The sequence below is a fragment of the Phaenicophaeus curvirostris genome, chromosome 20, assembly GCF_032191515.1.
Source record: "Phaenicophaeus curvirostris isolate KB17595 chromosome 20, BPBGC_Pcur_1.0, whole genome shotgun sequence".
Classification (NCBI taxonomy): domain Eukaryota; kingdom Metazoa; phylum Chordata; class Aves; order Cuculiformes; family Cuculidae; genus Phaenicophaeus; species Phaenicophaeus curvirostris.
This window is the reverse complement of record NC_091411.1, coordinates 492920-520730: the sequence shown is the minus strand read 5'-3', so window position 1 is coordinate 520730 and position 27811 is coordinate 492920. Positions and strand designations below refer to the sequence as shown.

At 47.5% G+C, this 27811-nt stretch overlaps 1 protein-coding gene across 1 annotated transcript; it reads left to right on the top strand.

The window, feature by feature from the left end:
• Positions 1-8328: 8328 nt before the first annotated feature.
• LOC138729377 (patatin-like phospholipase domain-containing protein 7) lies at positions 8329-26194 on the top strand. The gene is made up of 5 exons (XM_069873578.1): positions 8329-8407; positions 9277-9423; positions 14496-14701; positions 25299-25387; positions 26102-26194. Exons 1-3 carry the CDS (start codon positions 8333-8335, stop codon positions 14697-14699), a joined length of 426 nt encoding a protein of 141 aa, XP_069729679.1. The 5' UTR covers positions 8329-8332; the 3' UTR covers positions 14700-14701; positions 25299-25387; positions 26102-26194.
• Positions 26195-27811: the final 1617 nt, after the last annotated feature.

The following is a 27811-nucleotide window of genomic DNA, read 5'->3' as shown; positions in this document are numbered from 1 at the left end:
CTGAGGTATGGTTTGATTTGTTCAAGGTCACAGAGCAGTCGGGAGGACCAGGTTATGGCCCAGAAATCCAGGCTTCGGCGCTTAGTGTTATTTACTGAATTTACTTTCCTTTAGTTTAATGAAAATAACTCTTGACATTTATTATTGTAATTATGCTGTGAAACCATTTGATGGGTTTAATATTTTCCAAATACGTTAGTGTTGCTGGTGACCATCGGAAGGCTGTGCTGCTCTCTGGCAGGTGGCACAATGAGCACAATGCTAGCTGGTCATATTTGTTGCACAAATTAGTGTTGTGGCTTTTGTTTCAGGTGGAATGACGATGAGGGTTTTTGCTGGAATTGTCACAGTGCCTCTTTTCAGGAATACCTAAACCGGTGGTGGTGAATTCATCTTTGTTGAAACACAAACACTTCAAGCGTTTACTTGAAGGATTTTGATAGCTGAGAGGGTGAAGATAATCCAATCAGGAAGTTGTTCATATTTGACGTGTATCACATTTCTCTTGTGCTTGGCCATCTCCTGTCATTAAAAGGAACTGCTAATTTAGGTGTGAGCGGCTTTAAGATTCTGTAAAGTGCTCTTTGCCACTTCAGCTGCAAGCAGCTGTACAGATATATATAAAATTTCCATCAAACCTGTCAAATGTGATAAACAATGTTTAAGCTCGGTAGTGCTTTCTTCTGTAGAAAGTAATGGCAAGTGAGTAATTTGGACAGTACGAGTCCAGTTCTTGCTGTCAAATCCGTATTAACAGCAGATTTAGAGCATCTTTGCCCTTGGTACGTCCACCAGTAAATTTCTTCAAGGACATTGTTCTATAGAGCAGGACCATGTGTAGGAATGTGATGGTCATGTTCTTCTCCAGTATTTTTTGCTAATAAATGAGAGGAAATCCTTCTTCTGCAACAATAATTTGTGATTTTGTTTTAAATGGCGGTTGCCATTTATTTTGTGTTATTTTTTTCTTTAAATTCTTGTTCTGTTATTTATTTGTCTTCTCCTCCTGTGCTTTGCCCTGGTGAGGCTGCATCTCGAATCCTGAGTTCGGTTTTGGGCCCCTCGCTACAGGAAAGACATTGAGGTCCTGGAGTGTGTCCAGAGAAGAGGAACAAAGGTGGTGAAGGGTCTGGAGAACAAGTCTTATGAGGAGCGGCTGAGAGAGCCGGGGGTGTTTAGCCTGGAGAAGAGGAGGCTGAGGGGAGACCTCATTGCTCTCTCCAACTGCCTGAAAGGAGGTTGTAGCGAGGTGGGTCTTCGTCTCTTCTCCCAAGTGAGAGGCAATAGGACAAGAGAAAATGGCCTCAAGCTGTGTCAGGGGAGGTTTAGATTGGACATTAGGAAAAATTTCTTCACTGAAACGGTTCTCAAGCACTGGCAGAGGCTGCCCAGGGAGGTCCCCTCCCATCCCTGGAGGGGTTTTAAAAGCGGGTGAGGTGCTTGGGGACATGATTTAGTAGTAGACAGGTATGATTGGAGTCAATTATCTCTGAGGTCTTTTCCGGCCTAATGATTCTGTTCTGTAATTTTTCTTTTTCATTAGTTCTGCTGCTGGTAAGTCAGAAAATAAGACTTGACAGTGTGTAGAGAAGAGCCATCGGTGTGTGAAAGAACACACAATGAAAAACCTTGCAGAATTTTTTTTTTCTGTAGTAACTACTTCACATTTATTTTTTCAATTCTTTTTTTCCCCTTTTCCCCAGCTTTGTGATCTGGTTGATTTATTTCTGTTTTCCCTTGTGCTCCTTGCTGCCGTTAGGCATAGGAGTAGTTTGAAAAGAGAGAAGGCAAACAGAGAGAAAGTAGTGTTGATGAAACTAGAAGAGACTTCTCAGTGGCATTCCATGTTAATGAGTAAGGCTCAGAACTTCTCACAGACAACGCAACCTTAATCAGGTTTCACTGTACTCCTAAACACGTGGATCTGGCATAAAGAAAGGATTTGAGTTGTCTGAGCTGGATTTTGGTTTCTGTGACTGATTTTGTAATGCACGGCGTCAGGCCAGCCCCCCACTTGGTTGAGTGATGTGCAGGAAAACTGAGGCTGTTGCAAGAAGTGGCAAACTCTTCTTGTTGGGTCTAAAAGAAAATTCACACAGGAGGTTCTTTTGTCATTTAATGTTCCAGTTTTTTTTCGATTCAAGTCTACGAACTACAAAGGTACTAGCTCTGACAGGAGAGGCTTGTTGTGTGTTTCGCTCATCTGAAGACAGGTAAATGCTGCTGCCTCACAACTCGAAGGAGAAACTGGAAGCTGTTGAATCTGGGTAGATGCTAGCCTGTTCTTGGAATTTTGGAACAGTTCTCTGTGGTAGTTAATCTGACTGTGTTGATACAGCCTCACACGTTAAAGTAATCTCTGAACTAGGCATTGGCAATTTCTCTGTGAGAGTTTCTAGAGGCTGTTCTGAGTGCTCCCGTACTTCTGGTGCTGTCAAAGGTGTTTCGTGAAGGAAAACTCACTGTTTAGAGTTAAATGGGGAAATAGAGACAGTGTTTGATGCTGATGGCGAGAGCTTTGGATTTTGCTCCTGTTTATCCTCCATGTTGAGATGGTATTTTGAAATCTGTGAGCGGGTGGCATAGCTGGAATGAAAAAGAAGAGACTGAGAGGAATATTCACCGGTTGCCAGTGACTAAAGGGAAAACAATGAAAGGCTGAAGATTAAAAGGATCTGGAAAAACATTTGGATAAAAGTGAGCCTGCAAGGCTCAAGACTATTTAAATGGCAGTGGACATGATAGATGAGGTTATAAAGAAATGATTGATTGCTGCAAGAGCTTTGGGTTGCAGCAGTGGTGATGTTGTGTGGAGGATGGCAGGTAGGAGCAGCAGAAGGCAAAAGTCAAGCAATGGGAATAGGGAGAACATGCCACGATATTGCTACAAAAAGGAGCTGCCGCTCCAGGCAGGAGAATGTGAGGCATCGGTGTCCTCTGTAGCAGATTTCTTAATCAAGTTCATTGAATTTGGCTGTTTGCTGTCATCTGGATTCAAATTCAGCTCTGGCATCCCTAAGCTACAGTACTTGATTGCTCTGCAGCTCTGGGAATGACACAGAAGTAAATTGTTATGTATGCTGAGAACAAAAAGTTCTCTGTTGAAAATCCCTAATTCATTACTGATTATAACGTAACAGTTCCTTGTGACCCGAATGTGTGGCTGTAAAATATTATAATGGAAACGTGGTGTTTGTCTCATGCAGCTGATGACATTGTGTTTGAGAGAGCTGACAGTTGTGGGAACATTTCCTTGTGTCCCCCTGACAGCGCATTCCAGCCCAGTTAGATGTGGGGGTTGGCCCTTGCAGCACCAGGATGCTTGGATGCAGGGAGCTTGAAAAGGAAACATTATAACCTGAAAATCAGTAGGAATGTCCTGTTCTTTGGAGAAAAAGGCTGCTGCATCATTATCTGCTATTATATTAACACTGGGCTTCTAAGATGCTGTTGGAACTGTTTTATCCTCAATCGAACGCTGTGCAAAGAATGACCCATAAACTTCTCTGGGTAAAGCGCAAACTCTATAACTGTGCAGTACAGGGCTCACTTTACCCTTTGGAATAACTGCTATGGGACACCATTCAACTCATCGCTGGACAAAGGACAAGCATTTACAGATTTAATAAGTTTTCTCAGTTTATCAGTATGTGTTTGGTACAGAGAGTGCTAAGAAATGCAGATGATGGCAAGTACAGTGATATATGGAGATAAAAGCAGACAGTAGGCCAGAAAGCCAAGTGTATCCTCGGCTGCATCCAAAGCAGTGGGACCAGCAGGGCGAGGGGGGGATTCTGCCCCTCTGCTCTTGTGAGACCTCACCTAGAATCCTGTATTCAGTTCTGGAGTCCTCAACACAGAAAGGACATGGAGCTGTTGGAGCGAGTCTAGAGGAGGCCATGAAGATGATCCTCTCATATGAGGACAGGCCGAGAGAGTTGGGGTTGTTCAGCCCGGAGAAGAGGAGGCTGCAGGGAAGACTTAAAGCAGCTTCCAGTCCTGAAAGTGGCTCCAGGAAAGCTGGGGAGGGACTCTGGATCAGGGAGTGCAGGGTTAGGATGAGGGGAACAGTTTTCAGCTGAAAGAGGGGAGATTGAGCTGAGATCTTAGGCAGAAATGTTTTGCTGTGAGGGTGGAGAGGCCCTGGCCCAGGCTGCCCCATCCCTGGAGGGGTTCAAGGCCAGGTTGGATGAGGCTTTGAGTAACTGGTTCCCATAGGAGGTGTCCCTGCCCATGGCAAGGGTGGGACTGGATGGGCTTTGAGGTCCCTTCCAACCCAAGGATTGTATATGCAGTTCCTTTTACATTTGGATGTAGGGAGAAATCCAAATGACATTTGTCTGAAGCCAGGCTTTGGTCTGTGAAAGAGGACTATTGCATTTATTTTTGGGTACAACAAAAGCACAGAAATGTCATTTGTTAATTTCTTTACTTAATTAAAAGAAAATCAGGAAATTTGAGGATGCCTGGTAGCTTTGCAGTGTGGGTCAGAGGTGTTTAAAATTTGAATTCCCTCAGGAACTCGAAAACCACAGCTATTAATATCATCCCCGGATTTTATAAAAAGGTCAGCTAAAGTTGATGTAATTAAGAAAGTGGTTCCAATTAATTTAATTTAATTTTAGAATCTACTTCATTGAGGCTTGCAGACAGCAGGGCAAGCAGAGTTATAGCTGTGTTTTCCAAAGCTGTTACGGAATGCATCTTGTTTGGTTGTGCTGGGTTCTTTAGCAGCGATTCTTCTGCAGTGATTGTGTTTGACACTCCGGAAGCCTTGCAGGTTTTTTCTTTCAGTGTCGGTGTGTTCATATTATGAGGGGTTACAGGGTATGGACACGAGGAGAGAGGGGGGAGACAGGCTGAGGGAGCCCTCAGTGTTGAGGCTCTCCTCGTTGTGAGGTGTGTCTGCTGTCAAGTTAAGATGATGGCATGTAGAGAGGAGAAGAAAGGGTAGCAGGGTTTCGTGCATCTTGCTTCATTTTTACCAATAAAAAGTTGATTCACTTACTCTTCAGTTTGTTACGTACATGTACAATGTCCCAGGTACGGTTTTTCTTAACTTCCATGTTACTGTCCAGAAGGGCGGAGTTGGCAGAGAGGTAGGATTTTTGCGTGGTGATAAGCGGATTGTCTTTCTGAACCAGGAAAACAAATGGAGGGAAAATACTGAAGTCACCCATGCAAGCCCTGGCTTTATTTTCACGTGTTAGGTTGGTTTGTGCTGTGCAGCCCTGTGCACCAGTAGACCTGATTCAGTGGTGAATTCAGCAATGCTTCCTCTGAACGTAGCGACGTCCCCCCAGGTGGATGGAGATTGGTGGGATCTACCCATGCAGCCCTGTAGCACCTTAAAGGTGTATGCTCCTGGAAGCTTTTATGTGGAAGGATCTCTGCTTACTTAGCAGGAAATGTGCCTGTTTGTCCTTCCTTCCTCCTTTTATGTGTCATAAGAGTTATGTCAGGGTACCCAGAGCTTAGCAGAGAGAGAATGTTATTTTTTACTGACAGGAAGAGCATATCGAATAGGGTAATTATCATTAGCGTTGGTTAAGGGAGCTGATTTCTGTTCACTGCACTGAGGTTGCAGCCGCTGCCTGGCTTGCAGAGAAGGTCTCTTGATGTCTGTAATGAAAAGATCAAGATCTTGCTTCAGATTCTGTTCTACTGTGTGCTCAGACTCCATGGGGATATTGGTCGTGTTTATTATTCAGGGAAGAGAGGACTGTCTGTTATGAGAGTCCTACAGGTGCTGTTATCTCAGTATCTCTTTGATTCGCTTGAGTCATCAGAATTGACAAAAACTGCTAAAAATGGCTTTGAGGAAAACCTTTTTGTCTCAATTTCTCCTGGAGTTGGGGTGCAATTTGTTCTTCTGTTTTTTTGTGTTGCTATCTAACTTGAAACGTAGGAATTGATTAGATGAGGAAATGTCATCCTGCCAAGTTAGTCTGATCTGCTTTTACAGTATCTAGACCGCTTGTATGGAGAAAGAGTTAAATCACGTGGTGTCACTGGGCTGGTGGGCGGAAGAATTCAGTGAACAAACCAAAAAAAATGGGTTCCTCTACTTCATCATTTTATGCTTCCGGGAAGTAAGTGTTCCCAACTTTTTTTTTTTTTAAGGTTAGGCAGCAGTTGTCTTTTATTGATTTGTTGGATGGGTTTCTTTTGTCACAAATTAAGAGAAGCTGCTTTTCCTTCCCCAAAGCTGAAGCCGTGGCCCTACAGCGTAAATACGGCACCGCCTTGAGAAAAGCAGGTAGTTCAGCAAGGGAGCGCTTGGAAGGCGGAGGCAGCTGAAATGCTGCCAGGGACTGTCAGTTACTGTTGTTTTTGCAACTACTTCCATACCAGCAGTGTGTGGGATACCAGTGAGCATGTGTTCATCAAACACGATTGCATTCCGCTCTTGTTTCCCACTGCCTTCTGTTCCTTTGACTCAACAACTCTGGTTAAAGCTTGTTCTGCTGTAGCCTTCCAAACTCCAATTTGAGCAACAAGACAGTTTAATTAATCGCTGTGTGGGAAGCTTATATCTACAAGTGAGACGAAGAATTCTACTTCTTGAATAGAAGAAAATAAGCTGGTAGACATACGCTTTCACTCTTAGAATGCGTCCTCTTTTCCTCTCTCTGATTTTTTAACATGCAGAGATCTGTAGGGGATGCTTTTTGTGCCTACTTGCCGGTTATCAGGTTATTTAGGGTTAACCTGAGAAGCCTGTGTTTAGTTTTAAAAGGCCCTTGGTGTATGGGGCTCAGTGATTATGCCGACCCTGTGATTGGTGGGGCAGTATAATTGATGGGTTGTCACATCAGCCCATGTGGAATTCCATGCTGCTATTTCTACTATCCCAGCCTTTTTTTGTTTATCACTAATTTAGGGTCTTTAATGTGAAGCCTACGAAATTCAGTCAGCAGAATAAACAGCTTTAGGGGTTTTGTTTTATGGCATGAAAGGTTTGCTGATGACGATCTTTGGGTCAACTTGTTGGGTTTCTGGTTTGGAGGCTGATCATTAAGTGATGTTATGACTCCAGTAGCAGATGGGGATTTCCTGCCGACAGAGATTTGTTCACGTGTGTAGATAACATGGAAAAGAGTGCTCTGAGGTAGTTCTGAATCCTTGGGATGGTAGGATTGTCTCCCTGTCCTGGCTGGAGGGAGATAGGAGTCCAGCTCCTTCAGAAATAAAGTAAGTGTATTTTTAAAAGTAAACTTGTAGATAGCTGTTGATGGGAGAGTGATTTTTTCACCTGAATATATGTCAGAAGGGTGTAAATATAGGGCACCTTCGTGCTTCCAGAAGGTACCTTTCCAAAGATCAGGGCAATCCTGAGCAAACTCTAGTGTTTGTGTGGAGAGAGAGGGAAGGATGGGGGAGGAATTCAGAATTAAGGGTTTCAGTCCTTTCAGAGTTTATCAGGTAAGAAAATTCAACAGTGAGGAGAGACAATTATTTTTCCTAAGGGCCCATCCTATGTCTGAGCAGCAATCTGAATTTCAAAAAAAGTGTAAGAGCAATGCAGTAACAGAAGGAAAAAGGCCTGAGGGACAAAATCTAGACTTCTCTGAATGCAGCATATTTTTAAGATATATTGGGTGTAGAAAGCTGAAAGAAATGGTTGTAGGTTTATTTGTGAAAGGGATCTACATCTACAATCTCTCTATGCTTCTTAAACTCCTTGGTAGGTCATCAGGCTGTGGCTATCCTCTTGAAGGTAATTAAATAGGAAGCGTTTCCCAGTAACATTTGTGTTATTGTCTCAGGAGGTGGATGGAGCGGCCGAGGAGCTAATGTAGTTGATGTATTAAAATTGGGAAGGGAGGAATAGAAGTGGTTAGAGTTCAAATTCATGAGCTAAGCACCACTTAGAAGGGCATTTCTTATATATCTCTTGGCATGTGACGTACTTGGGAAGTTTGGAAGAGTTCTAGGAAAGATCTGAGATTATTCTAGGCGTGGGGAGAGATGCTTTCCATGGAGAGATTCAAAGAAGTTGCTGATCATCATAATCTCCCTATGAAAGCTCTTGCAGTATGTCGTGTACAAAGAAAGGTTGTTTGATTTAGTGGAGAAAAGGTTTGTTAGAACCGTTTCCTGAAAGCAGCGAGGAAAATCTGTTTGGATTTGCCTCTTCCTGATGATCTCCAGACCTGAGTGACTCTGTTTTGTCTGTCCTGGAAAAATTATTGTACTCCGGACCAGAGTGGGTTTGGGCATTTTGAGGTATCTGTGAGCTGAGAGGAGGTGATTTACAGTTGCCATCAGCTCTTCCAAGTCTAAAGGAACTATGAAATAAATAAGAATATGAGCATGCCACATGTCAGACATGGACATGGCGTCTGAGAGAGCCAGGGTGCACTTTGGCGCAGAGGACATGCCCAGCAGTCCTGTTGTGAGCAAGGTGGGTCTGCTTCCTTCCTTTGGAGGCTCCAACACGGGTCTCGCACTGCAGTTCCTTACGCATTGTTATTGTGTGTGTAGTGTAAATGTTTTCTCCCTGTCTTTGAAATGCTGCTTGTACGAGCCGTGGGAGTTGGTGCTGTTGTGGGATTTGGTACTGGGGTGTTTTATAGTCATTTCAGTGGTTTTTGATGTGGGGTTTTTAGTGCAGATCTCAAAGCTCTATGGAGATTCCCTTGGCATGGCAAAGCAGTGCTGCAACTCCTTGATTTGAGGTATTCCCTTCCTCTGACTCATGACAAGGATTGTTAGGAAAGGTAAATTTGTCAGACTGTGCTTTATTTGTGAGAACTGCTTTGCAGCAAGAGATTAAACATGTACCCACCTGTGAGCTGCCTGTAGGTTTTCAGTCATGGTGTGTAAATGGTTCTTTGTTGTTGTCTGCTTTTTACAAGCCGTCGACCTGGAAGTTAAGAGCGGGAAAAAAAAAGTGCTCTTGAGTTGTAAAACTACGAAAATATCTGAAGAGAAACAGTGTAGCCGTGATGGACATTATATCTTTTCCTCCATCTTAGTTTGGTGTTGATCAAGTTTTAGTTTGATCAAGCTGGCAGCTGCCCAGTTTCTGAGAAGTCTCTCATTCTTCCCTTTTGCAAGCTGGGATGAGTAACTTTGTTTGACTTGAGTGTCAAGTTTTGCAGAAAAATACAAGGATAATGAAGTTAGCAAGCTGTTTCTTTTTGGAAAGCGAGCTTTTTGTTCAGGCCATGAGTCGTGGTGGATGGAGAACACGGGCAAACAGCAAGTTTCTGCTGGGGAGGTGCCAGTTATAACATCTAAACTGACTGGTTATGTATGTGTTCTCTGCAGTTGCTATTGAAGAAGGCGGTGCCGGTGACAGAAACTCCTTTGGCAGTTTTCCATTACAGTGCTGTGCAAGATTCCTGTAATAGCAAACATGTTGATGCTATCATTGAAGCAGCAAAGAAAGACCTTTCAACATTGATGAAACTTGATGTAAGTTATTGCAGGAGGAAATAGCTTTGGTTTTGCCTTTTATCTACTTCTGACAGGCACTTAAAAGTCAATTGTCTCCCTAGTACACTGTAGACTAGCTGAATGTTTTATTCTCTAGTCTGTGGAAGGTATTAGCAGGACTAGAATAAATCTGAATTATTCTGCCATTTGAAAAGACCACGCTGAAATGCACTGCATGAATCTTTTCGCGCTGCGTACAGATTTATCCGTGTGAGAAGTAAACATGGCAGTTCCTGCTGCCTTGTAATTCCGTGCTCTCGTGCACTGTGTGAACAAGTTCTGTAACGGCAGTCAGGTGATTGCTGAACGTGTTCATCCTGTTGGCATAGCATCCGAGTGCCTCGTTCGATGTTCACAGTTGAATCTCTGTACTTGGCCCGTGGCTGTGAGTGCATTTCACAGCCGAGCGACTGTGCTTCCCTTCCAAGTTAAATGCTTGCTCCTTACAGTTGGTGTTATTGAGCTCAGCCCTCACTTCTCACCTTGGTGGTGCAAGAGGGAATGCAAGTGTTTCTTTTCATCATTCTGGTGATTCCAGCTGCGTTTCATTACAGAGGGGGATCTATCCCGGCAGCTCTTCAGGCAATTTGAGGAAATGATAGTAATGCAGCTGCAGGCATCCTGGTTTTATTTCCGCACGTGTTTCAGTGCCAGCGGCCTGAGCGCAGCTGCTGCAGCTCCTCCTCTGCTTTAGGAGGCCTCGCCAAACAATGCTTAGTAGACATCAATAGATTTACTTTTGGATTTTAATTTTCTCTGCTGATTTGCAAACTATTCCCCTTGCAACGTGATAATCGGGGCTGTGATGTTTCAATTGCTGGCAGCGCACTGGGATCCGTGCTCTGCGTTGCTGCTGGGCTGACTGAGGGGTGCAGTGCTGGCGGTTGGTGTGCTGCACACTTAGCTCTGCTTATGGCCGTTTTCAGTTTCTCGGGCATTTGTATCCTGATGAAACATTGCAGGCTATTTTAGAAGAACTTCTTCTTACAGATGGAGTGAAATAGAACTGGGTGCTTCCGTCGGCTCTGCTCAGCCCTCTGTTCTTGGTCAGACTGGCCTCAGACACCACTTGTGATGGAAGTTTGTATCCCATATACAGTTGATATCTTCCTTTTAGACCCATCGGATCACGAACAAAATTCCAGGATACTGATGCTACCTATTGCAGCACTTTTTTTTTTTAAATCTAGAATAAATTTCTTGGTAATTAACAAGTAAACAGGTTAGAGCTGAAGTTAATTGGAACAATGTTCTTGAAATGCAGCATCTAAATAATAATAAAATTTGGTCGGCTTGTCAAACCAATCGGGTAGCAACTCAGTTTTTCACAATTTGATGGAATGTGGCCCGGTGCCAGAAATCTCATCTGGAGGTCGGTGTTAATTGTTTCTGTGCAGTGTAGTAGAAGTTTCTTCTTCTACAGGCAATGGGAGAAACAACTTCTTGTATTTAAAGTATTTGTGTTCAATACTACTTAGATCAAGAAAGAAAATGATTTCCTTAAGCTGTTTTCTTCAAGTCAGCTGAGATCTCTTGTTTCCTCACTGGCTGGAAGCATTTTAAGATGTCGCTTTTCAGAACAGCCAGACAGTATGAATAAAATGAAGTTGTTAATTTTTTTTTTCATAGGAGAGAGAGAGAAGAGGGATCATTTCCTGTTGGAGAGAGAGGCAGTATTATTTCCAATCACCGTTGCATATCCAACTTCAGAATTAACATTTTTTTTCTTTTGTTTTAAAGAGCTGGAATTCCTTGAGTGTCTGTCATGACTGGTTTTCAGTTTCCTACAGCTTTTCCGTGTTTTTGGCTTTATCTGCAAGTAGGATATGAGAGTTAAACAATGTTGCAGGGCGAATCTTCTGCAGGAGTGATAGGGGAATTGAGTCATTCTGACACCAAAACTCTGTCCCAGTCAATTGCTGCTTTTGTTTCTCGTTTGTAAGTGCTTTCTACTTTCACTTCTGCATCATAAACCTCTGCCAATTTATTATCTGCCATAGTAACAGAAAGAAACTTGCTATGAAATGGGATTTTGTGGTGCTAGCAGCCTCTTTGCCTAAAAGCCACTGGCTGGAGGAAGGTGGAGGGGGTCAGTGCAGTTCTCTGCTCAAACCCTGTAACGATGTGCTGCTGGATTTGGGTTTGCTGGCCTTGTTCATTCAAGAGAGAAGATACTACACAGGGTGAATCTTTTCTGTTGTCTTGTTTGTTGACTCTTTTGTTTCTTAATCCGGGTGGTAAGAGCACAGCAAAGTAGGATTTCAAGGACTGCTTGGAGGTCGTTCTGTCTCTTCCCATGCTCAAAGCAGAATCAACTATTGCCAAGTCATTTCTGGTAGGGTTTTGTCTAATCTGTTCTTAAAGATCTCCAATGATGAGGGCTTCACAGCTTTGTGTGCAATCTATTGCGATACTGAGTCTTAGACGTGAAGAAAATCTTTGCAGCAGTTTTTGTTAGAGCTAATGCAGCCAAAAAAAAGCTGTTGTTAAGTAGAGCTCATCAGGGAGCTCGTATTCCCTTACTGTGAGGTGCTTTCCTAGTTAAAACTTTGTCGTTAAGTGTAGGTAATACTATACAACCGTAAATGTATAAATATGGAAGAATCATCGTAGAAATTAGTTGAGTTGATGTTGCTGAACTGAAATATTTTGACGGGTGCCTGTCAGGTTGTTTGCGTTGGATTTGTTCCCGTGAAGCAGACTGGCTTCAATAAAACTATTTCCTGATGAGAATCTGTTCTCTTCCTCAGCTGTAGGTGTAAAGAATAACTGATTATTTCGCTTGCTCTGGTTTTTTTTTTTTTTTTTTTTCCATCTGAAAGGGAAAAGCGGAAAACCTGGCGTAACAGTTACAATGGTGAAATGTTTATGGCTTTGCTTTGTTCTCGTGCTGCAATAAGGTTACTGACTACGAGCAGATTCTGCTGAGCTGCTTGTGCTGAATTGTTTCTCGCTGTGCCCGCAGCTCTCTTGCTTTTAGTGGTTCTGCCTCTGAGGCAAAGCACTGGATGCAGTGGTGTTTGGCTTTGGCTTGTGGAGGCTAAATTGCAAGCCAGCAGAGGTGAGGGCCCTGGGGCTGCTTAGCCTGGAGAGGAGGAGGCTGAGGGGAGACCTCATCGCTCGTGGCAGCTCCTGAAAGGGGCTTGGGGTGAGGTGGGTGCTAGTAGTCTCTTCTCCCAAATAACAAGGGGCAAGATAAGAGGAAATGGCCTCAAGTTGTGCCCGGGGAGCTTTAGATTGGCTCTTAGGAAAAATTCTTTACTGCAGGAGCATGAAGCCCTGGCAGAGGCTGCCCAGGGCAGCGGTGGAGCCTCCATCTCTGGAGGGGTTCAAAAAGTGTGTGGCTGTGGCACTTTGGGACACGGTTTAGTGGGCGTGGTTGGGTTGGGCTGACAGTTGGGCTTGGTGATCTTAGAGGTCTTTTCCATCCTTAATGATTCTCTAATTCTGACTGCGCTGTCACCTTTAGTGGAATGCAAGAATTGTGTAATGGAGCTGGTGCTTTTGCCCCTGCCCATTCTGGCTGTGATAATAAAATGTTGAGCTTTGGAAGATTTGCTGGTTTGGGTGGAAGTTTTGCTGGAGCAAGGATGACCTGAAATGTTAGGGTGTGATCCTGAGTGCACGTGGAACACCAGACTTTCCGGGCAGCCCTGTGAGAGGCAAGAAAACTGTGTCTGGTGGCTGTGATGTGCTCAGGGTGGTGATGCTGAGCAGTTTGGATCTGGAAAGGAATCCCCTGGTGCCCTGAGCCAGACGAGTGCCTTGTCGCTACAAGGGCTTGGGATTGATTCATAGAATGACTAGGTTGGAAAAGACCTCTTGGATCATCGAGTCCAACCATTCCTACCTGCCATAAACCATGTCCCTGATTCCAAACTGAAGGCAGGCTTTTGGGAAGGCAAAAGGCAGTTGGGAGGAAAATTCCTGCTCTCCTGTGCAATCCATGTGTGCACGCGCACGAGAACTGATTTAATTGGGGAAGCTTTTGGTGTCCAGTGTGCATGAAGTTGTGCTCCGTGTGCACAGCACAGCTGGGCTGTGTGACTGGGAAAAGGCTGTGGTGAAGCCAGTGTTACTGTCCTGTCCCATTCTTCTCTGATGTGGGCAGCACATCATGTGGGGTGTCATTTTTCTTGGAAAATAACTTTGGATTCCATCATTTTCATGCCCACTGTGTAAGTCTCTTTGTTACAGACACTTGAAAGGGTCTGGAGGCAAAACTGGCAAATATGAACTCCTTAAGAAGCCCCATCTGATCAATTGAAGTGTTCTAAATCTTTTCTTCTTCTGGAAGAAGTGTTTGTTGGGTAGAAAAATACTAAAATCCTGCACTGTATTTTAAAGAGATTTGAGTACTTATAACATGTTTAGTAGTTATTATTCTTCCTCGCGTTCTTGGATCTTTACATGTGCACAGACATGTAAAGTGCCCCCTTACGTACCTTGATGGGAATGGAGCATCCCACTTCCATCCTTCCTGAGGTCTGTGAAGACTTTGTCGTGCCCTGCACTGCGGCCTTTCAGGGATGTCACTCAATTGAAGCAAAGTTATTTTCTTTCTCTCCTCTCCTAGCAGAAATGCAGTATTATTTGTTTATAGCAAAGTGTATTCAGGATATAACGAGATTCATTTATAAGAATGCTGTGTAAACAGACAAGGTTATGCAAGGCAGATGAGGGGCAGCTCCAGTTACAGTGCTGCTGTCATCTGCTCTGCGGAACTGTGCTGTCCCTTATCATGCTGCTGTGATTACCCCATTCTCTCCATTTCCGATCCTGTTGCTATTTCCTGAGATCTTATGGCTGCAGCCTTCATTTCTCATAACCATACAAAGAGAAACACATTTTTCAATATTGCGGCTGCTTAGTTTTAAATATTCATAGCCTACTTCTACTAATTCACTTTTGTGTCTTATTTTATCACTTAATTGTTCAAAATCTATAGGGAGCCTTCTGGAAAACAGATGGGTTGTGATAGAGCTGTCACCGTGATCATAGCTTTTAAAACCTTTGGGGATTGTATTGACCTCTTGTTCCATTTTCTCCAGGATGTTAATGTTTGCTTTGTGGTCTCGGGGATGCTTCACGTGTACCAGCGGAAGATAGACTCGGAGGAGGACACCTGCCTCTTCATTAGCCACCCGGGAGAGCTCGTCGGCCAGCTCGCTGTCCTGACGGGGGAACCACTGATTTTCACCATCAAGGCCAATCGAGACTGCAGCTTCCTGTCCATTTCCAAGTTCCATTTCTAAGAGTGAGTTCTACCATGAAAACATACATTGATTTCTTTTTATTTAATGTCTTACGGCCCTTTTGAAGAAATGGGAGTGGTGGGTGTGGCGTCAGGAATAAGAACGCTGAGACCCTTCCTGCCATTTTCATGTCTTTATTGTGAGGGAGGGAGGGGTTTTGGAGGAGTGAGCAGAGTCCTGTGGTGCCCAGGGCTTCAGCGCGTGGCCCTGCTGGTGGCCAGTCCCTTCTTTTGCAGCTGTCAGGGTCGCCTTCCAGCATCTGCAGGGCGGTGGCTTCTGGGTGGGTGAGGAAGAGTCCTGGGAGCTGCTGGTTCCTCTTCAGGCGGCAACGGGGCCTGGGAGACGAGGAGCCCCTGGCTGGGGCCGAGCACAGTCCCCACCGCCAGCCGCCCATGGCGCCGCGTGCTGGTCTTGGCGCCGGCCTGGGGTGGGATTGAGGACGGAGCGGGGGCAGTCGGGACACCCCCACAAGGCAGCGGCCGAGATGACCGGGAGTCGTTGTGCATCCAAGGCGGTGGCGCTGCTGGAGAGGGCTGGTCCTGAGGCCGGAGTCCCCCCGCGGGGGGCAGCGGCGCTGGCGCTGGGCACGGGACTGCGCTCCCGTCGGCGTTGGGAGGCAGAGGAGCTGGTGGTGGCCGTGGGACTGCGCTCCCGCTGCCCTCGGAAGGCGGCCCACCTGGTGCTGACGGTGAAGCTGCAGCTGCCTTGCTCCCGGACGCCGGCGTATCTGGTTTTGGCCACCAGGTTGCCCTGACGTCTCTCTTGGTGGGCGACCCAGCCTGTTCTGCCCACAGGGCTGCGATCGCGCCACCACCTGAAGGACGCGGAGATGAGGCCGTCAGGGCTGTGCTCGGAGCCCCTGGCCGAACGGGGTGCGCCGTGGTGCAGGAGGTGGCAGGCTTCCCTCCTGCACTCTTTCACCATGAATTCAATGAGCCGTCGCACGAAGGCCGCGGTGTGGCTGCGCAGGTGGGCGTGCAGCTCCTCAGCCAGGTGCTCTTCATGCAGCCCCAGGACGGGCAGGGCGCTCAGGATCATCTCTTGCAGCGCCAGGTCCTGCGCAGGCTCTTGCCCAAAGATGCGCCCCAGCTCCCGCTGCAGCCAGGGCCGCAGGTGGCGAAGGAGCCCCGGGTACTTGCGGAAGAGGTGGCCCCAGGTGGAGGCGGAGAGGCCGCCCACGGAGTCGGGATCCCAGGTCCGGCGTTGGGGTTCGCTGGGTGTCGGCGCTGCTTCGGCTCCATCGCGTCCGTCGTCTTGTCCCGACGCTGCCGCAGGGGCTGTGACGGGGAACTCTTCAAAGCGCTCCCCGCGCAGCGAGTGCCGGATGGCGGTCACCCTGCCCTGGCAGAGGGGGCACTGGGGATTGCTCTCTGCCCAGCGCCGGATGCACCTCAGGCAGAAGCGGTGGCGGCACGGCACGGTCCAGGCATCGTCGTCCCAGGTGTCGAGGCAGATGCGGCAGCGCTCCTCCTCGTCTGCGGCCATGCTCCACAGGCGCTGGGCAGGGCTGGGAGAGCTGCTGGGGATGGACTCCTCGTCCTCTGTGCTGCTGCCTCGGTGGGGGTCCTGCTGGAAGAGGAGGAGAGGCCCCGATCATGAGCTGGAGCGGGGAGGGCTGGAAGGGAAGCCTAGTTCCATCCCGAAGGAAACGTGCCCAGCTCTTGCTCCAGCCTTCTGCAGGCTTCCTTTTTTTTGTCTGAGTTGGTCCAGGAGGTCCTTGTTCATCCCTGCAGACCTCCTGGCATTTTCATTTCTCCTATGTGCAGCTTTATCCCATGGTGCCCTACCGAGCAGATGCCTCAACAGTCTGAACTCAGCTCTCCTCAAGTCCAGGGAAGTGATTTTGCTGCATGCTCTCCCCATTAACCTCAGGATCCTGCACTCCACAACTTAATGGTCATTTCAGCCAAAGCTTCCTAAGAGCTTCCCATTTTCTTGTTTCCATTAATAATAAGAAATAAATCTCAACCGACAAGACCGAGAGAGGAACACGACATCCAAAGAAAACCAGTGATGCACCCAGTTCCTACGGGGAAGGTTCCCCGCACAGCTCACCTCTGCTGCGACCAGCGCTCCTCCTGGCTGCCCCGGCTGCCTGAAGCCAGCACGGCCGGGGAAGAACCTGCAGTGGCTGCTCGGGCAGCACCGAGAGCTGCAGCCACCAGTTCCGAGGGCACAAGCCCAGCAGCGAGCTAAAGGCTCGCTCCGCACTCCCAGCCTCGCTGAATCGCTCAGCTGGAGTGAAGGCTCGAGCCGTCTGGGAGAGGCTGGTGCTGGAATACAAGCAGCGAGGGCTTTGATGTCACAGTGCGTGCTTGGGGGATACCACGGTGAGTGGCTGGGGGGATATTCCTGGAATCATAGAATGGTTTGTGTTGGAAGGAGCATTAAAGATCGCCCAGTTCCAACCCCCCTGCTATGGGCAAGGTCACCGCACACGGCATCGTGCTCCTCCAAGACTCTTCCAACACAGTCTGCAACACCTCCAGGAACAGGGCAGCCACAACTTCTTTGGGCAACCTGTGCCAGTGCCTCACCACCCTCACAGCAAACAAGTTCTTCCTAAGAGCTCATCTCACTCTACAATCCTGCAGCTAACAAACTTTCTACTCCTCCTCTTCCTGCACTCCCTGATCAAGAGCCCCTCCCTGGCTTTTTCTGGAGCCCCTTTCAGTACTGGAAGCTGCTCTATGGTCTCCTCAGACCTTCCTTTTCTCTAGGCTTAACAAGGCCAACTCTCTCATCTTGTCCTCCCATTGGAGGAGCTCCAGCCCTTGAATCATCCTTGAGACCTCTTCTGGATTTGCTCCAACACCTCCATGTCCTTCCTGTGCTGAGGACTCCAGGACTGAAGGTTGGGCTCCAGGTGAGGTCTCACCCGAGCAGAGCAGAGTACTGCAGAGGAGAGGAGATACTCATTTTCTTATTTTCATGACTAATAAGAAATCAATCTCAACAAACAAGAAAGAGAGAGGAAAACAATGCCCAAAGAAAACCAGTGATGCACCTACTGCCTTTCCAGGGGGAAGGCTCCCCGAACAGCTCACCTCTGCTGCGACCAGTGCTCCTCCTGGCTGCCCCGGCTGCCTGAAGCCTGCACGGCCGGGGAAGGACCTGCAGTGGCTCCTCGGGCAGCTCTGAGAGCTGCAGCCACCAGTTCCGAGGGCACAAGCCCAGCAGTGAGCTAAAGGCTCGCTCCGCACTCCCAGCCTCGCTGAATCGCTCAGCTGGAGTGAAGGCTCGAGCCGTCTGGGAGAGGCTGGTGCTGGAATACAAGCAGTGAGGGCTTTGATGTCACAGTGCGTGCTTGGGTGATACCATGATGTGTGGCTGGGGGATGTTCTTAAACTTATCTCCAATAATAATAAGTAAAAAATCCAAGAAACAAGAAAGAGAGAGGAGAGAAAAGCAAAGCCCAATAAACAAGTCATGCAAAAGAAAGCACTTGCTCCCAACCGAGCAGGCGATGTCAGGCAGTCCCTGAGCAAGGGCTGCCACTGCCATCCTGCACTGTCCAGCTCTGTCGCTGAGCGTGTCCTTGTATGGTGGGATCCCCCTTGGGTCAGTTGTGTCCATCTGGTGCTGGTTTTGTCTGGGAGAAAGTCTGGCCAGAGCCTGCGCTTTGCTAGGTTAGGTGCTGCTTTGCCAAGCCCTTTCTCTTAGATTCATTATTCCTTTTTGCCAGAGAACCACCCCAGCTATGTTTCCGCCCCCAGTCCCGGCTGCTGGATGTGCTTTGAATGATTGGTCTTGGTGTAGCTTTGTTTTCAGTGCTCTCTTACAGAACAGGTCAAAGAGCAGTGACCCTGTGCAGGGCAAGATCCTTGCTGGACCGTGGGAGTAGTACATGAGTTGTGACTTAATGTCTAGAGGGGAATATAGGTATTTGTTAATTAAAAAACACATGCCCCAACCCATTATGGTGGCTGTCGTTAGTGTCGTTGTCCAAGATTGCGAGATATCTATATTGATTTGATGTGCTCTTGATTTATTCCACGATCCTGTTGTTAAGACTGTTATCTCCCACACATAATTTGTGTGAAATGCCTCTGTTGCCTTTCCTGAACTCCTCTTTCAACTTCTGTTGGACTGTGCCATCAGCCCGAGGTTGTGGTTTTTAGGCCACTGTTATGTTGTACGTTTCTGTGTGCTCTACATCAGTCCAATTGTTGGTATCCCTAATCAGCTCTGCTACAAGGCTCTCACTCTGTGGTTTTCATGTTCCCATCTCAGGCAGAAGGCTGTGCGGGATGAAGCTGCCCCCGCTTTCCTCAGCGCTGGGCTGGGTTGATAGCTTTGCTGTCCCAGCTCTGTGTGCTGGCTGTCAGCTCTCTCAAACACCATCCACCTGCAAACTGCAAGGTTGGGGGAACAAGAGATGGGGAATGGCAGCAAGTTCCTGCCAGAGGTAGGAAACCTGCTCCCCTCACCCAGACAGCAAAACCCCAGATCCCCCTGGAGAACAAGTACCAGGTGCTGCAGGTGGAATCCAGCCCTGAGGATGAGGATGATGGCTCCCACAGCCTAGAATCCTTCCCTAGGCCGCACCATCCTCAGAAAAAGATAAAAACATCCTCCATCAAGAAGAAGAGAAGGGTGATTGTTGTAGGGGACTCCCTCCTAAAAGGAACGGAGGGACCCATTTGCAGACTGGACCCGCTCCACAGAGAGGTCTGCTGCTTACCGGGTGCATCAGGGAAGGAGGTAGCTAAAAAACTTCCTTCCCTGGCCCTCGAGACAGACTACTATCCTCTGATAGTCCAAACTGGTAACGATGGTCTAGTAAACAAAAAGGCCAAAACCATCAAGAATGACTTCAGGGCCATTGGGAAAATGATGGAGGGCTCTGGGGCACAAATAGGATTCTGCTCCATCCCAATGCTAAATAGAGAGGAGCGGGAAGCCAGGAAGAAGAATTCGGTTAATGCCTGGCTCCGAGCCTGGTGCGAGGAGAGGGGCTTTGGCTTCTTTGATCATGGGGTGGCTCACACACCCCCAGGCTTTCTCGCTAAGGATGGGACACGTGTGTCTCCTAGGGGGACTGAAGCCCTTGCTAGAAACATAGCTAAGCTCATAAATCGAGCTTTAAACTAGATGTGAAGGGGGAGGGGGTTGAACCCAGGCTGGACAGGAATGAGCCTGGACGTGGGGCACTGGAGATTCAGAGAGGGTGTGCTGGTGAGGACCACCAGTACCTCACCACACAGAAAGTGGGGGAGAACACACCTCGGGGTCCTAAGGGAGATAAGGGCACTCTGTCGCTAGCTACTCCAGTCACCAGGCAATTGGGAATAAACTCAGTTCCCTCTAAGAGGGCTGAAGGCTTGGCAGCTCAGCTGAAGTGCAGTTACACCAATGCATGCAGCATGGGGAATAAGAAGGAAGAGCTGGAAGCTGTCGTAGGGCAAGGAGCCTATGATGTTGTTGCCATCACGGAAACGTGGTGGGACGACTCATATAACTGGAGTACGGCTATGGTGGGGTACAAACTCTTCAGGTGGGATAGGAAGGGTAGGAGAGGAGGCGGGGTAGCCCTCTTTGTAAGGGAGGACTTGGACACTGTTGAGATGGATTGTGGCGATCAGGAGGTTGAGTGCCTGTGGGTTAAAATCAGAGGAGCCCATAAGAAGGTAGATTTTGTGATGGGAGTCTGTTACAGACCACCCAGCCAAGGAGAAGCAGCTGATGAGCTCTTCTATAAACAGCTGGGGTTAATCTCTAGATCAATGCCTCTCGTTCTTGTGGGAGACTTCAATCTGCCTGATATCTGCTGGGAGTACAATACAGCAGAAAGGAAGCAGTCTAGGAGGTTCCTGGAGTGCGTGGAAGACAACTTCCTTGCACAGTTGGTGAATGAACCAACAAAGGAAGGTGCCCTCCTGGACCTGCTGTTGGTGAACAGAGAAGGCCTTGTGGGGGATGTGGCAGTAGGTGGACGCCTAGGACAAAGTGATCATGAGATGATAGGGTTTCCTGTTCTAGGTGAAGTGAAGAGGGTTGTTAGTAGGACGGTAGCATTAAATTTCCAGAGGGCAGACTTTGAACTCTTCAGAAGGCTGGTTGGCGAAGTCTCATGGGAGACAGTACTCAAGGGCAAGGGAGCCCATGAGGGCTGGGAGCTCTTCAAGGGGGAAATCCTAGCAGCTCAGGAGAAAGCCATCCCCGTGTTCAGGAAAAAAAGCCGGCAGGGGAGAAAGCCAGCTTGGTTGAACAGAGAGATCTTGAGTGATATCAAGAAGAGGAGAAATGTTTATGGGCTCTGGAAGAGGGGACAGGCCTCTTGGGGGGACTACAGGAGGGAAGTGAGATTGTGTAGAGAAAAAATCAGAAGGGGTAAGGCTCAGCTAGAAATTGGATTGGCCAAGTCTGTGAAAGATAACAAAAAAATCCTTCTATAAATATCTAAATAATAAAAGGAGGACTAGGGAGACCATACAGTCCCTATTGGACACAGAAGGAACAACAGTAACAGGGGATGAGGAAAAGGCTGAGGTACTTAATGCCTTCTTTGCCTCAGTCTTTAGTTGTAAAGAAAATCGTTCCACCTGTGTACAAACCCAGGAGCTAGAGGAGCAAAATGAGGCTCCTGTGATCCAAGAGGAGGTGGTCAGAGCCTTGCTAGCCCTACTAGACACCCACAAGTCTATGGGGCCGGATGGGATTCACCCAAGGGTGGATGTGCTGGTGGATGTGCTGGCCAAACCCCTTTCGATCATCTTCCAACAGTCCTGGCTGACTGGGGAAGTCCCACTGGACTGGAGGCTGCTGTTGTGCCCGTCTACAAGAAGGGTCGCGGGGAGGATCCAGAAAACTACAGGCCTGTCAGTCTGACCTCAGGGCCAGGGAAAGTCATGGAGTAGGTGATCTTGAGTGCTATCATGAAGCACATGCAAGAGAACCGGGTGATCAGGCCCAGTCAACATGGGTTCACGAAAGGCAGGTCTTGCCAGACTAACCTGATGGCCTTCTATGACAAAGTGACTTGGCTGCTGGATGAGGGAAGGGCTGTGGATGTATCTTCCTGGACTTCAGTAAAGCCTTTGACACAGTTTCTCACAGCATTCTGCTTAGGAAACTGTCACCTCTGGCCTGGACAGGCGCACACTGTCCTGGGGGGAAAACTGGTCGGATGGCCGGGCCCAGAGAGTGGTGGGAAATGGTGTGAAATGCAGCTGGAGGCCAGTGACAAGTGGGGTTCCCCAGGGCTCAGTGCTGGGTCCAGCCCTGTTCAATGTCTTTATCAATGACCTGGATGAAGGCATCGAGTGCACCCTGAGCAAGTTTGCGGACGACACTAAGCTGGGTGGAAGTGTGGATCTGCTGGAGGGTCGGGAGGCTCTGCAAAGGGATCTGGACAGGCTGGACCGCTGGGCAGAGTCCAATGGCATGAGGTTTAAGGAGGCCAAATGGTGGGTCCTGCACTTGGGGCACAACAACCCTGTGCAGTGCTACAGACTAGGAGAAGTCTGTCAGAAAGCTGCCTGGAGGAGAGGGACCTGGGGGTGTTGGTTGACAGCGACTGAACATGAGCCAGCAGTGGCCCAGGTGGCCAAGAAGGCCAATGGCATCTTAGCTTGGATCAGAAACGGTGTGACCAGCAGGTCCAGGGAGGTTCTTCTTCCTCTGTACTGGGCACTGGTGAGACCGCTCCTCGAATCCTGTGTTCAGTTCTGGCCCCTCACCGCAAGAAGGATGTTGAGGCTCTGGAGCGAGTCCAGAGAAGAGCAACGAAGCTGGTGAGGGGGCTGGAGAACAGGTCTTACGAGGAGTGGCTGAGAGAGCTGGGGTTGTTTAGCCTGGAGAAGAGGAGGCTGAGGGGAGACCTCATTGCTCTCTCCAACTCCCTGAAAGGAGGTTGTGGAGAGGAGAGTGCTGGCCTCTTCTCCCAGGTGACAGGGGACAGGACAAGAGGGAATGGCCTCAAGCTCCCCCAGGGGAGGTTTAGGCTGGACATTAGGAAAAAATTCTTCACGAAAGGGTCCTTGGGCAGTGGCAGACGCTTCCCAGGGAGGTGGTTGAGTCACCTTCCCTGGAGGTGTTTAAGGCATGGGTGGACAAGGTGCTAAGGGGAATGGTTTAGTGTTTGCTAGGAACGGTTGGACTCGATGATCCGGTGGATCTCTTCCAACCTGGTTATTCCATGATTCTATGTTTCCTATTATTTTGAAAGGTCTCCTTAAGAATTTTCCATCTGTGAGGAATCTGTTTCTGCATCAGCTGATAAAATCTTTCAAGTCTATGGCTTATTTACTTTTGTCTTTGCAAGTGGCTTTTCTTGGAAAATGGCAACAAGAGGACTTCCGAAGCTGGACGTTTCCTTTAATGGATGAAGTTCATTGTAGTGGACATGCTATGTCGATGCGTTCACCACTGGTTGCTTGGATTTCTGTTTAACTGAGGAGATTAGTCATCTTGTCTTCCTCCTCAATACATGAATTTCCTTGAAGCTACTTAGTGTATGTGGAATGAGAGATTTGTTTTTCTGATTGTTAGGACTGCTACGGTCACAAGAACTCATCTTTTCAGAGGTGTTGCAAGCAGCTGTGTCAGAGCAGAGATTGTGCATTTGGTGTTGTCACGAGCTGGTGCAATAGGTCCTGGAGGTCACGGTGACTTCTTCACTCAACGTTTCCCATTCCATAATCTATATAGCAACGTTTTGGAGCTCCGTGCACAGTTTTAGTGTGTATGAAGGTATTGAGAAAGCCTGACTTTGAAAAGGTGCCTCCTGTTCAGGCAGAATCTTGCTTGTACTCATTATCTGTTGAATGCATGATGGGGAATAGAAATGGTTGATTGAGGAGAAAGGCTGTTTAACTCCGACTGCCGCGAGTGCTCCCTGCCTGCTGTCCTGTGGTGTCAGAACCATGGTGTGCTCCAGCGAGCTTCTTGACCCAGGGAAGCTGCAAAGCCCCTTGTGGGACCATAGCAGAGTGTGGGGTACACGTGTGGGGTAACTTGCTCGAGCCAGGCCTGCACTCGCGTTGCCAGGGCACTTAAAACATCATCTGCAGAAAAATGGGGCGTGGGTAAGTAACCCTGCTGTGTTAGTCACTGCTTGCTGAGGAAGCGGGTCCCCCTGCACCTCGAATCCTGGGTTCAGTTTTGGGCCCCTCGCTACAAGAAAGACATTGAGGGGCTGGAGCGCATCTGGAGAAGGGGAACGGAGCTGGGGAAGGGTCTGGAGCCCAAGGGTTCTGGGAGCAGCTGAGGGACCTGGGGCTGTTTAGCCTGGAGAAGAGGAGGCTGAGGGGAGACGTCCTCGATCTCTGCAGCTCCTGAAAGGAGATTGTAGTGAGGTGGGTGCTGGGCTCTTCTCCCAAGTAACAAGAGGAAATGGCTTCAAGTTGTGCCAGGGGAGGTTTAGACTGGCTATTAGGAAAAAATTCTTTACTGACAGAGTGGTGAAGTCCTGGGAGAGGCTGCCCAGGGCAGTGGGGGAGTCTCCATCCCTGGAGGGGTTTGAAACTTGTGTAGTTGTGGCACTTCAGGGCATGGTTTAGCTGACACAATAGGGTTGGGCTGAGGGTTGGACTGGATGAGCTTAGAAGCCTTCCAACCTTAATGATTCTGTGAACGCTTCCTGCTGTGAGCTGCTGCAGCGTTCTGCCTCCCACAATGCTAAATGTTGAAGTGAATTAAAATACTGGGTCTTCAGTTAGACCCTGGGCTGGTTATAATATTCCATTCTGGAGCTCAGTTTCTCTGTGCAGGGAGGAGGTTGCTCCTTGAACCTTGCTGTTGCATTGCAGGTCACGCTTCTTGTAGAACTTGATCCTGAAACCCCCCAATGAAAAGAAATAGTGCACACTGCCAGGAACTTAATTTTAATATTCTTTAATGCAGCTGTTTATGTCACACATAAATAAAGAGTACTTGGAATTCCACATGGTAACGTGGTTTCAGATAGTTTTTTGGTTTTCTTTTTTGTTGCTTTGTTCCTGAATACAACATAGAAAATTACAGACTAACTGCTGTTGATTGCACTCCATGTATTTTTGATAAGATACTGAGATTTTACTTTTCTAAAACCATTAAAAAGTGAATCTCCCAACTAATTGATAAATTCTTTTGTGAAAGAAACTGTTTCTTGATCTTCAAGTCTGAGAAACAAAGGGAGAACTGTTACTCTTTGAGAGTGACTGTTGATGTGGTTTCTGGGTGTTGTGGTGGTTGCGCGTCTCCAGAAGGTGGCACTTGGCGACTGTTGGGAACAGTAAAGCCTGGCTGATGCCTGGCACCACTGGCCCTGGTTGTCAGCACCCCTCCGACTGCTGGGGAGTCGCAGGGCTTTAAATGTGCCTCACCTGCCTGCTGCTGAGTGTTCCCGAGTCAGAACTGTACAGCTAAGGGTGTTTTTCCCTCTGCCATTGAACACCACTCTAGCAGTTGATTGTTAAAATCAAAGTATACTGCACTGGCTTTCTGATCCTGGATCCGTTCCTCCAAGGTCTTGCGCGAGTGCTTCCCTCTAGTTACTATGTTCTGATAACTTGGTAGATGAGTTGGAGTCTTTGCAGGGCTGGAATGAGTGTGTTGGGGCTTCTTTGGTTGTTTTGGCTTTTACTAAACATTTTTGTTTTGGTTATTTCCTCCTAGGTCAGAACTCTTCCAAACTCCCTGGTTGGCAACACTGTCCCTCGCCAAAGGATGCGCAAGAGGGCAAAAGTTTTATCTTTGGCTAAAAGGTATGTGCGCTTTTGGATGGGGAAGATTCATGCCACGGAGGCTGGTTTTGTGGCGTGGAGCCTGTTCCTAGCAGGGAGTTTCTCTGTAGCTGCTGTTTTTTCCGTGTTGTCAGCTGTGCATTTGCTGCAAGGGAGGGCACGCGGCTCTGAGGAAAGGCAGGAAGGTGGAACGCTGCTGTCTTAGCTACTTGGTAATGTGTATCTTGGCACGGTGTGTATTTAGTGTTGAAGTCAACCTGAGGCATCAGCACACAGCCTGCGCTTAAAACAAATGAGGAGACATCCTGAACAAGCCTTGGAGAACAAGCCTTATGAGAGGCAGCTGAGGGAACTGGGGTTGTTTAGTGTGGAGAAAAGGAGGCTGAGGGGACACCTCATCACTTGCCTGAAAGGAGATTGTAGTGAGGTGGGTGCTGGTCTCTTCTCCCAAGTAATTAGTGATAGGATGAGAGGGAATGGCCTCAAGTTATGCCAGAGCAGGTTGAGTTTGGATATTAGGAAAACAATTCTGTCCTGAAAGGGTTCTCAGGCCTGGCAGAGGCTGCCCAGGGCGGTGGGAGAATCACCATCCCTAGAGGGGTTTAAAAGATGGGTAGATGAGGTGCTCAGGGATCTGATGGAGTAGTGGACAGGTGTGGTCAGACTCAATGATCTTAAAGATCTTTTCCAAACGAACAATTTGATGAGCTTTCTGATTTGTCTTTCTCTTTCTAGAATTCTGCGCATTAAGAAGGAGTGTCCAGCTCTGCAACCAAAAGAGCCGCCTCCCTCTTTGCTAGAGGCAGATCTGACTGAGTTTGATGGCAAATGGGAATTCTTTACATGGGAGGTCCTATACATGCTTAAAAATGTTAGGTAATGTCAAATGGAGAGGGAAGCTTCAACTTGATTTTGGTGGATGTTGAAGTGATCTGAATACTTGGCAGTTCGTGGCAAGTCTTAAATTTTATCACAGTACGGTCAGGGCCTTTAAGCAGTTGACTGAAAGTTCATCTGACTATGAGAAAAGAATAAATGACTTCTAAGTTTCTAGAAAATTTAAGAAAATAATTAAGTGCATTGAAAAAATAGCCGGGGGGGGCGGGGTGTGCGGGGAGAAAAGAGTTGAAGAGGTGGATTAGTGGCTTAAATTAGGGGATAGGGATGATGATAAAGCTGTTCTGACATATAATTGTCTTGAAGGTCACACATACTCTAGTAAAACTGCTATTTAAGTCATCTAAATGTTCTACTGTGGAATTGTGATCTCGTATGACCAATTGATGTTGCAGAGAATTTGATTGATTGATGCTGTTAAATGTGAGCTGACTGAGCTGTGTGGAGGCCCCTTCTGGTGCGTGCGATCAGGCTTAAGATGCCTATTTCTGTCTGCCTGGTAGCGACTGACTGGTTTCAGTATTGAATGAGTCCAGTTGCACGTTATCTGCAGGAAGTCTCATATTTCAAACTTAGAAATATGTGCAGATGTCTTTCCTTTTGTTTTCAGCCTTCCTCATGTTTTTGTTATGGGGACAAGGTCACTGTGCTAAAAGGGAAAGTTCCATAGGGTAACTTTTCTTACAGAATATATGAATCCTGTAGGTTTTTGTATTTCTTCCCCTTCAAAAGCCATGCTGGTGCTTGAGGAAGACTGGATACACTTCCTTCTCAGTCTGCTGGCGTTGCTCGGAGTGCTACTCAAAAAGGAACTCCAGTATTTTCAGTTTTCCCTTTGCGTTTTCTGTCCTGCAGAGTCCTTGGCCGCTTTGGGAAACCTCTTTTCCTGGAGCTGTGCAAGCACATGTTTTTTGTGCAGCTGCATGAAGGGGAATACATCTTCCGTCCTGGGCAGCTGGACAACAGCATCTACGTTGTGCAGGATGGCAAGCTGGAAGTCTGCATTCAAGAAAGCGTAAGGATAAATTCATCTGTGGTTCTCGAGACGAGTCTTTCGTCAGAGCAAATAGCTTGGCAGGAATCCTTAGGCATTGATTTAACTTAGACGTTGGAATCATAGTGATTTAGAAAGGATTACCCCCAGCCCTTCAAGGCCATGAGATTGATAGAGATCAAGGTTTTGAGCTGTTGTCCCTGGTGTCATAGATGAGTGAGTGGAACATGATGCTGATCAGGCATTCTGTAATGTTCTTGCGTACTCTAGTTGCATGGTTGCTGAGGGGGGATGAGGTAGAACTGATTTTCATAGCATTGGAAACATTCTCCTTTTGAACAGTAGTATCATAAAATAGGTGTGCAGAGCGGGAAGACCAAGTACATGTCCCTCTGTAATATTCTGTTATGGAATATTATCTATTCTTTGTTTTTTACTAGCTCTTGGCACATATTCCCTTGATAAGGGAGGGAATTGTCTCGGAGTGAAGGAAGCTTTTTTTGGTTGTTACCTAGCAAAGACAACAAGGTCACTTCTCCCCCTAACCAGACTGG

Excerpts from the sequence above, each read along its gene's own strand:
- LOC138729377 (XM_069873578.1), top strand. The coding sequence starts at position 8,333 with ATGGACATGGCGTCTGAGAGAGCCAGGGTGCACTTTGGCGCAGAGGAC. Across the intron at positions 8,408-9,276 it reads GCAGTCCTGTTGTGAGCAAG|TTGCTATTGAAGAAGGCGGT; the intron begins GTGGGTCTGCTT and ends TGTTCTCTGCAG. Across the intron at positions 9,424-14,495 it reads CAACATTGATGAAACTTGAT|GATGTTAATGTTTGCTTTGT; the intron begins GTAAGTTATTGC and ends CATTTTCTCCAG.